This window comes from Euleptes europaea, chromosome 9 (assembly GCF_029931775.1).
Source record: "Euleptes europaea isolate rEulEur1 chromosome 9, rEulEur1.hap1, whole genome shotgun sequence".
Lineage (NCBI taxonomy): Eukaryota > Metazoa > Chordata > Lepidosauria > Squamata > Sphaerodactylidae > Euleptes > Euleptes europaea.
This window is the reverse complement of record NC_079320.1, coordinates 62,949,618-62,965,504: the sequence shown is the minus strand read 5'-3', so window position 1 is coordinate 62,965,504 and position 15,887 is coordinate 62,949,618. Positions and strand designations below refer to the sequence as shown.

At 45.8% G+C, this 15,887-nt stretch overlaps 1 protein-coding gene across 1 annotated transcript in view; it reads right to left on the bottom strand.

Moving 5' to 3' along the window:
- Positions 1-1,670: 1,670 nt before the first annotated feature.
- Positions 1,671-15,887, bottom strand: part of FGL1 (fibrinogen like 1) — a 53,773-nt gene continuing 39,556 nt past the window's right edge. Inside the window, exons 6-8 of the mRNA XM_056855075.1 lie at positions 15,727-15,815; positions 13,703-13,890; positions 1,671-1,855 (exon numbers count right to left, since the gene is read on the bottom strand). Of these exons, the coding sequence (XP_056711053.1) occupies positions 1,696-1,855; positions 13,703-13,890; positions 15,727-15,815 (437 nt within the window). The 3' untranslated portion in view covers positions 1,671-1,695. The remainder of the gene's footprint in view (positions 1,856-13,702; positions 13,891-15,726; positions 15,816-15,887) is intronic.

The following is a 15,887-nucleotide window of genomic DNA, read 5'->3' as shown; positions in this document are numbered from 1 at the left end:
AAGGTAGCATTAGTAATAAGTCATGGGGGGTGGCCACATTGTGCAAAATTAACCTTGCAGATATTTAAAATTAACAAAGATGTTGAATCTAAAAACATTAGATAATTAAACAGCTACAAAAAGGGGGGTCCAGCAGATTAAAATACCATTATCCTCAACAAAAGACACAAAAATATGGGCTTAATTTAAGTCCAGTTATCTCTAAATAGTCCACATAGCCACATCATAAACTGTAGGGTCTGATACTGTTTTTATTTGCCCCTGTGCACAATCTGTGTGCCATAATCCCACACAGAGCTATATATGCTTTTGCCCATTGGTCCCCAACCTTTTCTGGCGCCTGCCAAGTTTTTTTTAGAAAGTGGGTGAGGAGAGGTGGGGCTATTGAATGACCTTTGGAGGTTCGATTGGTTGTTACTTTGGCAGCAACTGCCACCACAGCACAAGGATCTCTGAAGGTAGGCTGTGGCACCCATTTTGTGACTGTGCCCACCACACCGTCAGAATTCCAAAGATGCCCTCAGGCTCAAAAAGGTTGCAGACTCTTGCTTTAGCCTATTGACAATTAACATTTATCCCCATGGATAACTCATGGATAGCACAGGGGGGACTGATAGCCACAGGGGGATTGGTGCACGTGCACGCAGCTGCAGCTCTAGAGCGGCTGGGTGGATTGGCAAGCAATTGCCCGCCAATACCACCCACCTGGCAACCCTATACACCTCTCCTGGCAACCCTACACATTCCCCTTGCTTTGCGGCAATAATTCCTAAAACTACTTTGGGAGGATCCTTTTGGAACAATTGCTTCCCCCAAAGCATGTTTGCACCAGTGTGGAGGATGGAAAGGGGCAGATTTTTTTTTCAGGTCCCACTCACTCTGGCGCCGTTTTCCTTGCACCAGTCCCCCTGCGGCTATCACTGTGCTTCCAGAGTGCTTTGGGGAGCTTTTAAAAACGTTTATTGGCATATTGGTGTGGCATTATAACGCTGTAGCTGTATGCCTTGCTCTAGCAATATGTCAATTACTGATTAAAAAAACTCTCCAATGATTCAGGAGATAAATGGGAGATAAATGTCAGCCATATGAGGCTAAGGCAAGGAAATTGAGGGGGAAATTGCCACATGGATATTCTGTGTGTGTGTGTGTCTAAAGTGCCTTCAAGTCGCAGCCGACTTATGGTGACCTCTTTTTTGGGGGGGGTTTCATGGCAAGAGACTAACAGAGGTGGTTTGCCAGTGCCTTCCTCTGCACAGCCACCCTGGTCTTCCTTGGTGGTCTCCCATCCAAATACTAACCAGGGCTGTCCCTGCTTAGCTTCTGAGATCTGACGAGATCAGGCTAGCCTGGGCCATCCAGGTCACGGCATGGATATTCTAGTGCCACTGCAAATGCCTCTGTATTTGCAGCAGCAAGCGTTGTATGGAAGAACCATGGGGATAAATGTTAATTGGGAGGGGGGACCTGGCAACCCCATGTATAAAGCATAACAATACTGTGCAGATGCTAGGGGAAATGGCCCCCTCCTGTTTGGCTGTTGCAGTGAACCAAAACAGCTGTGTGGAGGCAGTTCAGTTGGACGGCGGCCATTATCTGTAACGTTGTCAATTTACACAGAGATAAATGAGGAAAGCCTACGTCACAATACGTTTTAGATCAATTTGTTTAAAAAAAGAAGAGTGCAAGAACACGAGTTTAAACTTCAACAGGGCTGAAGTCTGACGGCCTCACTTTCATGGTGACAGATTTCAGAGAATACCACCACCCGTGCCATGTAAACCACACGATCCCGTTGTCTGTTGCTGCTGAGTAGGGTCCATTGTAATACAAGCCATTCAGGTTGGCAGAATGACATCTGGAAGGAAAGGGGGGAGAAGGAAAAGAAAGGATTTCCTTTAGATTCAAACCAAACCCATCTATTTACCCTTGGCATTTATACACAACATGTGCTGTTTGTATTGCTAGAATCTAATTATATAAAGCTTTTTCTGACTCTTCAAGTTTCACGATCTAAATGTATCAGAACAAGCTGATGAAACACACTACAATTGAGCGCATAAACATGTAACTTCTAGATGATTAAAAAATAAAAAAGATGACAGGTTGGAAAACATTTTGAACACCAAACCTCCAAATCAGTGTGTTGTGGTGAGATTATAGTTTACAACTGTATTTGTGAAGTTCAATACTACTAAATAACTAGCTGAACAATTACAAGGGATCATGGAATTCAGGACCAAAGTTCTCAAAATGGCAGGGAGTCCTTCCAGGAAGGCATATGGTTAAAACTCCTCTTTGCAGCCTAGATTTGGGGTGGAAACAGTTGCCGGGTAATCACAGGGTAGCTGCTTTTAAAAAGATTGTGCAGGAGTTGTAACTGCTTGGAAAGGCAGTCATCTGTAGCCTCTAACCATGTGGTAAACCCAGATTATGGAATATCTTGCTCCTGTGGTTTATTCAGCAGTTGGAAGTGGTGGTGGTGGTTGTAGCCCAAGGACCCATAGCCTTCATCAGCTTCCATCTTGGACAAACTGATCCAAATCCATTCTGTCAAGAGGCCGGAAACCATTTCCCTCCCAATGACAAAAAAAAGTTTACTGATACGTAAATACTAAATAAAACAGGATTGTACTTACCGGTAACTGGTGTTCATCGAGTGTTTTTGTGCAAGCACACATTCCCACCCACCTGCCCTGCTGCAAGTGCTCAGATTGTGTTCTTAGTTAGGGTTGCCAACCTCCAGGTAATAGCTGGAGATCTCCCACTATTACAACTGATCTCCAGCCAACAGAGATCAGTTCACCTGGAGAAAATGGCCGCTTTGGCAATTGGACTCTATGGCGTTGAAGTCCCTCCCCAACCATACCTTCCTCAGACTCCGCCCCCCAAACCTCCCACCGATGACAAAGAGGGACCTGGCAACCCTATAGATCAGGGCTTCTTCAACTTTTTCCACTCACGACCTCTTTTCACCCAAGAAATTTTTATGCAACCCCGGGTATATAGGTATATAAAACAGGTATACAAATAAAACATTTACTGATAATAAATCATAAAGAAATTTATTTTAAAACAATTCTTTGGCATACATATAATTTTACAATTTGTTAAAGACAGCTTTTATTAAAGAAACCTTTTATTGTGGCCAAATTTTTCGCGACCCCCACATTCAGTTACGCGACCCCATATGTGACCCCCAGTTTAAGAAGCTTGGCTATAGTGCTCGTGGTGGCTTGGGTGGAAGTGTGAGATGGGGGCGCTGTGACATTGAACCATGTGACCGTTTAGGTGGGAATGGTTACATCTGCTCTAACGGTGGTTTAAGCGCCCCCTAGTGATTTTAAGCTAGAAGATCTTTCCGTAGCAGACCTGCACATGCGCAGTCTCCCTCCCCAGTGTGGGACTTCACATCTGAAATGCATACAGTTGACTCTGTTGTTATTGAGCAAAGACCTGAGAGTTGGGAGTGTGAGAGGTCGAAAGTGCTGTTGCCACTTGCAGGAATGAGTAGCTAGCCGTATGGGCCAAAGTGATCTTTTAAATAATCATGAATCATAAGGTGTCTCTGCAGCTCAGGTAAGCTTTTGAACCTTGACTGGATTCATATTTGGCACCAACTGATGAATGAATGCTTTTGAACTGTTTCACTTTTGTTACTTATGCATTTTTATGAACCTTTCTACTGATTAAAAAGGTAAAGGTCCCCTGTGCAAGCACCGGGTCATTCCTGACCCATGGGGTGACGTCACATCCCGAAGTTTCCTAGGCAGACTTTGTTAACGGGGTAGTATGCCAGTGCCTTCCCCGGTCATCTTCCCTTTACCCCCAGCAAGCTGGGTACTCATTTGACCGACCTCGGAAGGATGGAAGGCTGAGTCAACCTTGAGCCGGCTACCTGAAACCAACTTTCCGTGGGATTGAACTCAGGTCGTGAGCAGAGCTTGGACTGCAGTACTGCAGCTTACCACTCTGCACCACGGGGCTCTTAATTCTACTGATTGCTGATCAAAAATGCTGATTTTCCTTTTATAGATTATTCTTTTGCCTACTCTCCAAATTGTCATGCTATCAAAATAGTTTCCCACTAGGTTATTGGAGTATTTTATAATAGGATTGCCCAAACATCTATCCAAGCCTTTAAGCTGAGAGCAGCCGAAAACATTCTGCATACTCCCATAAATTGAGGATTTTCCTTTTCTCTAGTGAGTGGTTAGGAGTGGTGGACTCTAATCTGGTGAACCGGGTTGATTTCCCTACTCCTTTTAGTTATTTATTTATTTTATTGGACTTATAGCCCACCCGCCCTGGCAAACAGCAAACCTTAGGCTAGTCACAGTTCTCTAAGAACTCCCTCAGCCTCACCTACCTCACAAGGTACCAGCTGTGGGGAGAGGAAGGGAAGGAAATTGTAAGCCAGTTTGATTCTCCTTAAATAAATAAAAAAAAAGTAGAGAAAGTTGGCATATAAAAACCAACTCTTCTTTTTCTTCTTCTTCTGCACCTTTCCACTACAATGGTAATGTTGTTACTAGCCAGGTGGCAGATTACTGCTTCTATGCACAGTAATCTCCACTACGAAGAATATATTTAACTTGCAAATGTCTTATTATTTGGTATTTTGATTTAACAACTTTCTCCTGTTAAATGATGATGTAAACCATTGTGTGTGGCACAGTTCCTTCAACCCCACCCTGGTATTCCTGAACCATTCCGGGACAGCTAGGACTGGTTTAACCATGACGTTAAACACCTCTGTCGTGTAAGGTCCCTCAGAAACACTTATCTGACAGCAACTCCGTGTGGCACGTCTGCTCCTGCGGGCCCCTTAAAACGTCCCACATCTCAGCTGGATGGCTGATCCTTTACCTCATGACCGGATTCAGTTACCAGTTGTGCAGAAATATAAAGAAGGGTAGAAACTCGTCCACCGTTTAGAGAATGACCTCTGTCGCTCCCTCCTCCTTGACAGCAGAGTGTGCGGCTGGATTTGAGAGCGGCCCGACTCGGAACAAAAGACCTGCCTGTTCTGCCGCTCGAATGCCATCAGTTCCTGCCTGTTAATCAGCTTCATGATCTGAGCCTGCTTTTCCAAAGCTGTGAAGATTGTGCCGAGGGACAAGGGTTTTCTGGCAGGGGAAACTGCATGACAGGAATGTGGGTTTGTGCACTTCCTTGGTTAGTTGCGTTAGAGTAACTTTGTAAGCACGTTGCAGGCAGTAACGTGCCAGGACAAAAGTAATTACCATCAGCCCAGCTATTAGGGAGCAGATTTGTATTTCTTAGGAAAGCTCTCCGGCAGGTTAAATATAGGCAAGCGGGCCATGAGCCAGCAGCTTAGATCCTCTGAGCTACCTTTTAATTGGCTATGCAGAAATCCTCCCTCTGCATGTCCAACAGCGCTCTCATCACCGCCACCAACGGACTTCAAAATCCTCCTTGATGCGGCAAGAACTTCATGTTGTTTCCACCAAGAAAGAAAGAAACGGTGGTGTTTTCATTTCCGTATTTTCCACATGGAAAACACAACAGTGTCATCTGCAGTCAATTGCCGCGAGTCAGCTGAATTGCGACAACAGTACAGGAATGTAACAGAGCAACGGCGCGGACAGTGTTATTCAGCAGCCAGAGAGGCTGGCAGAGGGAAAAGAATCTCTCAGCTCACAGCATGTTCCAAAGCTGGATAGGATTTGTCTCTGGGACCAGGAATGTACTACCTGGACATCTAAGGACTAGTAAAATGGCCTTCATTATGACTGATGCAGCGTGCAGAGACAAAAGGGGTTTGGGTTTCTTTAGTGTAGTGACACTTAGGGGGCATGAAACATTTTCCTCACTACGCTCCTCCTTGGGGGATTCCTTGCAGTGATGGCCAGGTCACCTGGTTTCAGAGATGGGGGATAGGTCTGCCATCACCTCGTGTGTGGCCCTTAAGTGTCGAGCATAGGGTTGCCAGGTCCCTCTTCGCCACTGGCGGGAGGTTTTTGGGGCGGAGCCTGAGGCGGGCAAGGTTTGGGGAGGGACTTCAATGCCATAGAGTCCAATTGCCAAAGCGGCCATTTTCTCCAGGTGAACTGATCTCTGTCGGCTGGAGATCAGATGTAATAGCAGGAGATCTCCTGGAGGTTGTAAGGAAGCAAACATAGGAGCAAAAATGTATCACAAAGTACAAAACGTTACATTATACAAGCTACACAACATGGAAAACAAAATCAATGACAGTACAACTATATATCTATCCTAATAGCTATAAATGTATAAATAGATGTATAGTTGCACTGACATTGATTTTGTTTTCCATATTCTGTAGCTTGCATAATATACATTTTAGACTTTGTGATACATTTCCGCTCCTGTGTTTGCTTCCTTACGTTCTGTACTTACACAGTGGTGCCTTTTTTAAATAACTACCTGGAGTATTGTCGAAGGCTTTCACGGTCAGAGTTCATTGGTTCTTGTAGGTTATCCGGGTCACACAGCCCGGATAACCTACAAGAACCAACTACCTGGAGGTTGGCAATCCTAGTCAAACACTGTGGTGTCTTCAACTCCGGCCAAGATGCTCTACCATTGAGCTACGGTTCAAGATTTTGCTTTGCACACAGAAGTCCCAGGTTCAGTTGCCAGCATTTCCAGCTATAAAGGATCAGGTCATAGACGCTGCGGAAGACCATGACCTGAGACCCTGCAGAGCTGCTGCCAGTCAGAGTAAACTATACCGATTCTGATAGACCAAACGGGCTGACTCAGGGTAAGGCAGCTTCGTGTGTGTGTCTCCCCAGATGTGGAGGCCTCCTCATGTCTTCATGGAAGGAAAGAAAATCCCATTGTGTTAAAAAAAAAAATCACAGTTTTGCCCAGGTGGAAAGTAGTCCAGGGAGCTTCGCCACCTTCAATTATGCCTGCGTGAGTCATACGTCAGTGCTTTCCTTTGGCCTGCAGCACACAGCTTTGTTCTTGTACACACACTGTTTAGTTGTCTCAATGCTTCATTGTTCAGGACAAAAGGAATGGCTTGCAAAAACAGCAGCAGTGGGAAAATGTGGAGACGGGCACTGCTGTTTTCAGAATGTATTAGCGCTGCAGAACAAAGTCGCCATCAGACAGTACGGCCCAGGCACCCAGCCTCGGGTTTGCAAACGCAGGGCCATCTCATTCTGACTAGGCAAAAAATGTCTCCGGTTTGTTGGATCCATCCAACTACACAGCTGTTGCTATGCTGTGATTGTAATGCCTGAGTTAGGAGCCGCAGTAGCTTTCCCCCTTAGCATGGCACATTACTGTGCTGTAGTTTCAGCACTAAGCCCCATCACACTGATGCTAAACTGAACTGACTCTGGAGCATGTTTTGCAAACGATTCTGTTTCACAGCTGTGATGCTGAGATGGCCGGCCTGAAGACATATCAGTGTCAGAGCGAGGAGAGGATGTTTTCCTTTGCCCTGTCCAAACACCAGCCCGGGTGCTGGCATACCAGCTGTCCTTTTCATTGCTGGGACAGTAATTTCCCATCAAGAGAGAAGGGGCGAAGGAACAGCAGGACTGCATTTAGGAAGTCCTCAGGCTCTTACAGACGCACCCTCCCCTTTTCCGTGCATGCCACCCTGAGACCAAAGACTTCCTGGTTTAGAATTAAATGCAATTTGTTGTGACGTCCAAATTGTACACTTCAATGAATTGCGCTTTCTCTCCTGCCTTCAGTTTCTAGGCTTTCAAACTATTCTTTAATCCCAATGTAAGATCTTGGTTGTAGGTAGGCGAGAAACAAACGGCAAGTTGTTAGAAATCTTCAAATGCAGTGAAGCGTACAAGGGAAGGAAGGGAGTATACGAGTGTAAGGAATTTTATTCACAGATCAAACAAATTACGGCTTGATCAGTCATCTCTATGCAAACCTGCGGCATTTGCAGCTTGATGGTTAATCTGTCCCTGAACATAATCTACCAACCGATCTCTTTTGTTTTCAGAGCAATTAGGTGGCAAACCACTCAGTGCAAAAAGGTAAGAATATAAAACCAAACCATTGTACACTTACTTGGCATAAGCAGGGCTTACTTATGAGTAACAAGCATAGGATTGGATTACAAGCAATTTTAGTTTTTCCTTGGTCTTCCAACAAAAAAAATCTAAATTTGGCTTTAAACTAGCAATTAAAACTGAACAAATAAGGAAGCAATAAACCTATCATTACTGTATTTTGTGATCCTAAAAACATATTGGGCGTGATACTCTAATGCTTCATGAGAAACAATGCTATTTATCAGTCTCCAGCAACATGTATACAAATTTCCTTCTGAAGTCAGTGGAAATTTTGACTTCATTGAAAACAGGATTTACACACAGGTTCTTTTCTTCTTTTTATCACTGTAGCTTTGATGACGGAGCTGAAACAAACTGTACTTTCACACAGTAAATTTGGCTTCTGATCAACCAAAATTTGGACTGATTCCATAACATTTGCAGCTACCAACAATATGACTGGCAAGTTATCAAGTAATGGACAGGTTTAAGCAACTTCCCTGCAGAAATCCAGAATAAATAAAGGATGACTCAGGCAAATGCTGAAACTGATTCTGACTGGCAGCCCTTACCAGTGACTTCAGATTTCTCTAAAATGGTAGCACGTAACTAATTTCCAAAGGAGCATGCAGATTTGATAGCTGTTGCATAACTCAATTGCGAAACAGATTACATTTTGTGTTCATCTTTCTTGGCAGTTGCTACTGAAATTCCTTTGTACGGTTTACTACCCAAGAATGCATGTACGGTACTTTAATTAAGAAATCTCCTTGGTCCTAACATTCTCTCTGATTGATGCTAAGCAATTGGCACGGTGCTGCTTAAAACAAGCAAACTCATTCTGCACAGGTTGGGGGGGGGCGGAATTAGTTTGTTAACCCTAGTGCTAACTTGCCTTCCATGCCATACACATTTCATAGCTGATCTAGCTGTGGAGGAAACCACATATGACAGTAGCACACACATCCTATAAATGTCAGCAATTTAAAGTCCTATCAAAATGGAGGAAGGGGGGGCTTTCATATCTGAAACGGCTTCTCTTGTTCCCACTGGTTTTCTCTTGGTGGAAATGGTTTAGGTTATCACTGTCTCCCCCTTACAATGTTTTAAAATATCTCCCTCACGCTTGCCATTTTTAAAAAAAATAAAGAAATAGAAAACTGGAGAGCAGTGTTGTAATAAACTGTCAAACTAGGACTGGATCCTGCAGTTAAATTGCTAATTAAAAAAAGATTTCCATCAGCAGAGTTCGATTGTCTTGTTTTCCTGTGCACTTAAAAATGCTCCCTGAAATGCTCCTCTTGGGGAACAGCAGACCCCCAGGAACAGCATTGGGGTTAGTCAGAGGTCTGCAATGGGGGGAAAAATAAGTGAAAATCCTTCCTCCACTAGCAGGAATTTTTCATGGGATAACCGAACCTGATTTGCTTCCCCCTCAGCTACACAGCAGCTGTGGGGAATATCGTTTTTAAAGCCTATGGAGCCATAGATCACCTTAGGACTGTGGCCTTTTATGCATTCTCAGTTTTCTGGCGTCTAACTTCCTGTTTCTTGGGGGGGGGGGAGTTTCAGATCTGCATGCGTTTTGCTCCCTGTGATGGTCGATTTGACATCTGACAGCATTAAATGAAGTGTTTCTCCCTGTAGTTTAAATCAGCAGCTTTTTGTGCTTCATAAAAATTGGTATTATATTGAATTGACCACTAGAGGGAGCAAAACTTGTGCATAACTACCCTCCCCCCACCAAAGAAACTGGAAGTTAGACGCCAGAAAACTGAGAATGCATGAAAGGCCTATAGAATCAGGGGGTGGGGCTCCTGCCTTCAATCCCCATGCTCTTTTCTCACGCCAACATTTTCCTGGGGGTGGCGTTTGCCCCATTTTGGAATGTATGGGTTTGAAATATTCCACATGCAGCTCCATAACAGGGCAAAAACATTATTGTGAAGTTTGGCCCTCAACCTAACCTAGGGTTGCCAACCTCCAGGTAGTAGCAGGAGATCTCCTGCTATTATAACTGATCTCCAGCCAATAGAAATTAGTTCACCTGGAGAAAATGGCCGCTTTGACAATTGGACTGTATGGCACTGAAGTCTCTCCCCTCCCCAAACCCCACCCTCCTCCGGCTCCACCCCAAAAAACCTCCCACCGGTGGCAGAGAGGGACCTGGCAACCCTAGCCTAACCCACTTTACAAGGCTGTTGGGAGTATAAAATGAAGGGAGGAAATCCTGAGTAGATCATGCCATTGTAATGTGCAGTTTGTTCCTCAGCGCTGAGGGAGAACATATGGAAATGGAAAGCACTTTTAAGATGCGTGCCAAATAATCTGCTTAAGTGGCTCATAAAGGATAGCCACGGGATTGCTAATAAATCAGTTATATGCTGATTGCTGCATAGCAAGGAGACTAAAATTTCTGGCATACAACAAATATACATTTCAGCTGAATTCAAGCTGTCAACAGAAGCAAAGCGTTGTCTGTTCTCCCAGTGGTTTGCAATATAACCCAAATATATTGCACAATATTCAAACTGATGTATCTCATTGGCAGCCTGATTCACATCTGAGAGCAGTGGTGACACATATGGGGCAAAGTCAACCTTGCAGTACCTTCCATTATATGAGCATTGAACCTTGCCTACTGATTTCTCTTTGTCCTATGCCTTGCAACAGTGGTACAGTCATACCCACCGTTATTTGAAATGGGTAGAAAATGATTCAGCAGGGAAGTGCTGGGATTTCAAGGTATCCTCTGCTTTATGGAAGGCCTTTTGGCAGCACATCCTAGAGCCAGAGTGATGGGACCTAATTTTTCTAGAATAACTTTTTCCATAAACATGTACACATTCTCCCTATTCCCTACTGGAGTTGGGGGCTGATCAGGCTAAGAAAATGGTGAAACAAAGGGTGGGGGACATCAAGCGGCAGATGGATCTAGCAAGGACTCCCACCTTCTTAGCCTCGGATAAATTCAGATTCATTGTTACCCCTGCTGCATATCTTTTTGCTCTGGAAATAAATAGTCATAGGTGGGCTTTCTCGCAAGCCAGATATGCTGCCTTCCCCTCAGCACTCCTAGAGGGTAGATATAAAAAAATCCCCATCTCAGAGAGATGATGCCAGTGTGGTATAGGGCAGTGGTTGGCAAACCACGGCTCGCAAGCCACATGCAGCTCTTTGGCCCCTTGAGTACGGCTCTGGGCTGCAGGATCGCGGCCACCCACCCGAGAGAAGCCACCTTCCCCGGGTGCGGAGGGTGCAGAGGGTGTGGGGGGCTGGCTTCCTTCCTCTTTCCGGGCCTGGCGCAGCGGCTGCAGCCGCTCCGGCCCTCCTCCGCCCGCCCATCCTCACGGCCTCGACGCAAGTTTCTGCCGTGCCGCAGCCAACTTTCTCGTGCGGCGGGGGCGAGCGGTGCGGCCAGCTGGGCAGCCCTCTGGGCCGAGCATGAGCGGCCGGCAGCGGCGGGTGCGGAGCGGCGCCTGGGTGGGGCGGCGCTGCTGCTGCTGCTGCTGAGGCGGTGGGAGCGGGGCAGCGGGAGGCCGATAGCTTGCGGCAGGGCAGCTCTTCTGTCTGCCGGCTGGCGCCCCCGCCTGCGCTGCCGCCACGGTACCACAAGGACCTGAGCTGGGCGGCGGCCGAGGAGCTGCTGGCCCAGGCCGGCCGCGACAGCAGCTTCCTGGTGCGCGACAGCGAGAGCGTGGCCGGCGCCTTTGCCCTGTGCCTGCTGTGAGTGGCCCGCCTGCTGGGGAACGCGGCGCGACGGGGCGGGCAGGCGGGCTGCGGTCCCCCTTCCCGGGCGGAGAGGTGGGCAGCGGGGGGCGCTCGGCGCTGCGCGGCCGGAAAGCCTTCGCTTGGCAGAGGCGGGGCACGAGGATCATGGACCCCCCCCCAAAAAAAGGCTCCAGTGTTTGCCGAAGTGTTCAGGCCATCGCTTGAGCTTCATGTGTGTTCATGTGTGGTGGAGGATTGGGGCTGTGCGGCGCAGCGGAGGAGAGCCTGGCGTCCCTTCCCCGCCCCAGCTGGGCTCTGCGCACATGCAGAAGTCCCGCAAAAGTTCTCCGCCTTTCCACCAGCCCAGAGCTGCCGCAGCCGCACCTGGGGGGGGCGGTTCTGGCAACATGCTGGCCCGAGCACCGGGGAGAGGGAGGGAGCCCCCAATCCAGCACACACACACCCTCCCCCGCCTTCCTCACATGCAAACTCCAGTGCGTCGCCCTCGTGGCCTGCCCTTCCCTTCCGCAGCTGGAGAGCGCCAGCGAGAGGGGAGGGGGGAGGAAGCCCCTCCACCTTCCTCCTTGTCTTCTTCCTCCTCCTCCTCCTCGGAGGCCAAGGCACTGAGGAGGGGTGGATGGGGAGGGAAGGAAGGAAGGAAGGAGCCCAGGCAGCAGTGGCGAGGAGGAGGAGGAGCAGGAGGCCGAGAGGCGAGCGCTGGAGGCCGAGGCGGCCGGTATGCGCCAGGGCGGCCATCGAGAGGTCACACAACTAGAAGATCACATCTTGAGTTACTCTCTACAGGCTGGTACCCTGTAGATCTTTTCAATGCTCCCTGCACATTCTCTCTCTCTCTCTGCTCCCTTTTCCGGAATCAGGGATGCAACACATCTGGAAAATTTCAGGGCTGTGGGTATTTTCTTCCTCTGGAGGGGAAAAATGCACATTTGGGGAAGGGAGGGGGGAGAGAGTATGGAAATATTTATAGCAGTTATTTGATCCCCCAAATACAGAACTTGTCCAAATCCTTCGGACTCCAAGCGGGGGGCAGGGAGATGCAAGGCCATTGTTCACATTAAGTATTTGTCAGTCATTGTCATGATTTAATTTTATGGATACCTTACTTACAATTTAATTTTTATCAATAAATAAGATCATTATTAAGTATGATATCAAGTTTTATTCAGTGTACCTATAGTTTAATTAAGACTTAAAACTTTAATTAAAGTTTATTAAGTTAATAAACAGTGTACCTACCTATATAGTTTAAGTTTAAGAAATTTGGCTCTCAAAAGAAATCTCAATCATTGTACTGTTGATATTTGGCTCTGTTGACTAATGAGTTTGCCGACCACTGGTATGGGGGATGTAGAAACCATGGAGCATATTCTCATCTGCTGCCCTTACTATGAAGAGATTCATGGAAAATTTATTCGGCCTTAGACTAACAGATAACTTGGAGTCGGAGAGGACAAAAAGGTTGCTCTCAGATGAAAATCCAAGGGTTTCTGTTGGACTAATAAATTTTGTGCTGCTGCATCCAAAATTAAGCGCAAATTGTTGGGATGAATTGCCTTCTTATCTATGTATATAGTAGTGTCCTAGGATTTTATGTAGTCTCCAGTGTATTTTATACTTAGAATTCCTGGTTTTAATGTTTAATGTTTTAATGTCTTTTGTATATGTCTGGCTATGTGCCATATCAATAAATGACTGACAACATATATACTCACAAGTGAATTCTTATCAGTTCAGTGGGACCTACTCCCAAGTAAGTGTGCATAAGACTGTAGATCTAGCAGTGAGGGGGGAGGTGATTACATGCATGCAATATCAGTGATGATGTTGGGTGGGCTAGCAATTTTTGAGACTTGGACTGCTATCCAGATAGAGCAAAACTGCATTAGTACCAATGCATTTTGGGTCAAATTCACAGTCAAATATTTCAAATACAAAGTAAGGGAAAGATATCAAACCTGTTAAACCACCAGCCAGCATTGTCTTCTTCGGCGCAATTCTTTTCATACTTGTCATTATCTCTGTCTTTGGTACTGAACTTCATTCCTTGGTGGTTTGCCCACCATTTCACTTCAGGGTGAAAACCCCCAGTGAAGGAGTCACCAGCTGTTCCAGAGTACTGTCCACAAGTCATCGTGTAGGAACTCTAGGGGCAGATTGGAGAGGGACTGAGAATCACATCTGTATCATCTCAACATTTAAGAAGTGTACTCAAAAAGGAAAACAGTGTTCACAATTTATCCAGGAACACTGACAAAATACAAGCACCTCAAAAATGTCATTCAATATGCTATGGTCATAACAATAGAGGTACTATCTAGGAGGAGAAAAAATGATAGCAATAGCATTTTTTTTTTACATATGGCGGCTTCCAATAATGGAATCCAATGAGTGTCTTTCTTTACCCTTTGACGGCCAACTGCAGATGCCAAATTATTGGTAACATTGAACGGGACTCAAAGATCAAGCCTGCTCAACCTGCATTATCATGTTTGAAACAAAATGTTTATTTTTTTTTACTTAAAATATTTATATCCCACCCTTCCATCTAACGTAGGTTTAAAGATGTGTGGTCAGATATAACCAAGCCAAATATATATCCGGAAAAAATCTTACTGGTATTTTTCAAATATGCTTGGGTCACACTCATTTTAATGCTCGGAGGACATGTTCTCCACTTGCCCTGGGACTGTTATCTAAGGGTAATCTTCCTTCCTATATGGATTCTCTGGTCAATCTAAAGTTATGTAGAATATTTATGCATTCAAGATTTAATTGCCCTTTTTCAATGGTTTTTCTGGGCTGTATGCTAAAGATCCCTTTTTCAGACGAGCTGTGTCCCTGCCCTCTTCGGTCAGTGGACTCCTTGGTACATATGGAGGAAAAAAGAGAAGAAAAACCTCTCCAAGATGCTTCCAGGCAACAGCTGTGCCAGCAAGCAGCAATCACTGATCAAATCATGCCTCCCACAGAAGAACCAGCACAAGACCAACAGAACCAGTGCAGAAGCCAGTAATCCCAGTAGAACCGCAAGCCAATGTTCCAAACCAAACAGAACCAAAATCAAGGCTCAGAATCTTCACAGTGGAAATGCCAGATTTTGGGGAGGGGGGAGGTGACTTTTGCAAGCCCAGCAGAACCAATGACAATGTACTGATACCCAGCAGAACCCAGGGCCACTGTGGCAGTGCAAGCCCAACAGAACCAACGTCAAACCAGAGAATCTCTGCAGTGGAAACTGAAGGGTGGGGGTGAGCTTTTGCAAGCCCAGAAGAATGAATGGCAATGCACAGTGTGCCACCAGGATAACCAAGTGGCGCTCTGGCAGTGCAAAGGCAACAGGACTAATTTCAAACCAGCGAAGAACAAATCCAAGCAGTGAGCAACACTGTAAAAAACCAGGGAAGGGAACACAAAGCAATTTTTGCCAAGAAAAAAAAAGAACCTCTTGAAACTGACAAAGAAAACTGGCAGAAGCACTCTGGCAAGCCTAGTTTCCCCCAAAATTCCCAGATATATTTGGGATGCCAAATATATCCAAAAAATACTGATAAGGTACTCTGAACTAGAAGAAGAAGAGTTGGTTTTTATATGCCAACTTTCTCTACACTTAAGGGAGACTCAAACTGGCTTACAATCACCTTCCCTTTCCCTCCCCACAACAGACACCCTATGAGGTAGGTGGGGCTGAGAAAGCTCTAACAGAGCTGTAACTTGCCCAAGGTCACCCAGCTGGCTTTGTGTGAAGGAGTGGGGAAACAAATCCAGTTCACCAGATTAGCCTCCACTGCTCATGTGGAGGAGTGGGGAATCACACCTTTTCCTCTAGATTAGAGTCCACCGCTCCAAACCACAACACCATGCTGGCTCTACATATCAACAGTCTGTGGCAAATGTAGAATAATTTTCCTGTGGTAATTTTGAAAGCAAATTTATATTAGAAATTTTAAGGTGCCAGTTAATGCAAGTGCTTTTTAATTACCTGTTCATCCCCAATTCGGAAGTTTTCATATTGTGCAAAGCGCTGTTCTCCCATAAAATCAGACATAACTATTTTTAATGTGTAATTTCCTAGAACGACAACAACCAATTGTGAGTAGATCGTCAGCATGCAGGAAAAGGAGGGCCAGGTGAGCTTCTGCT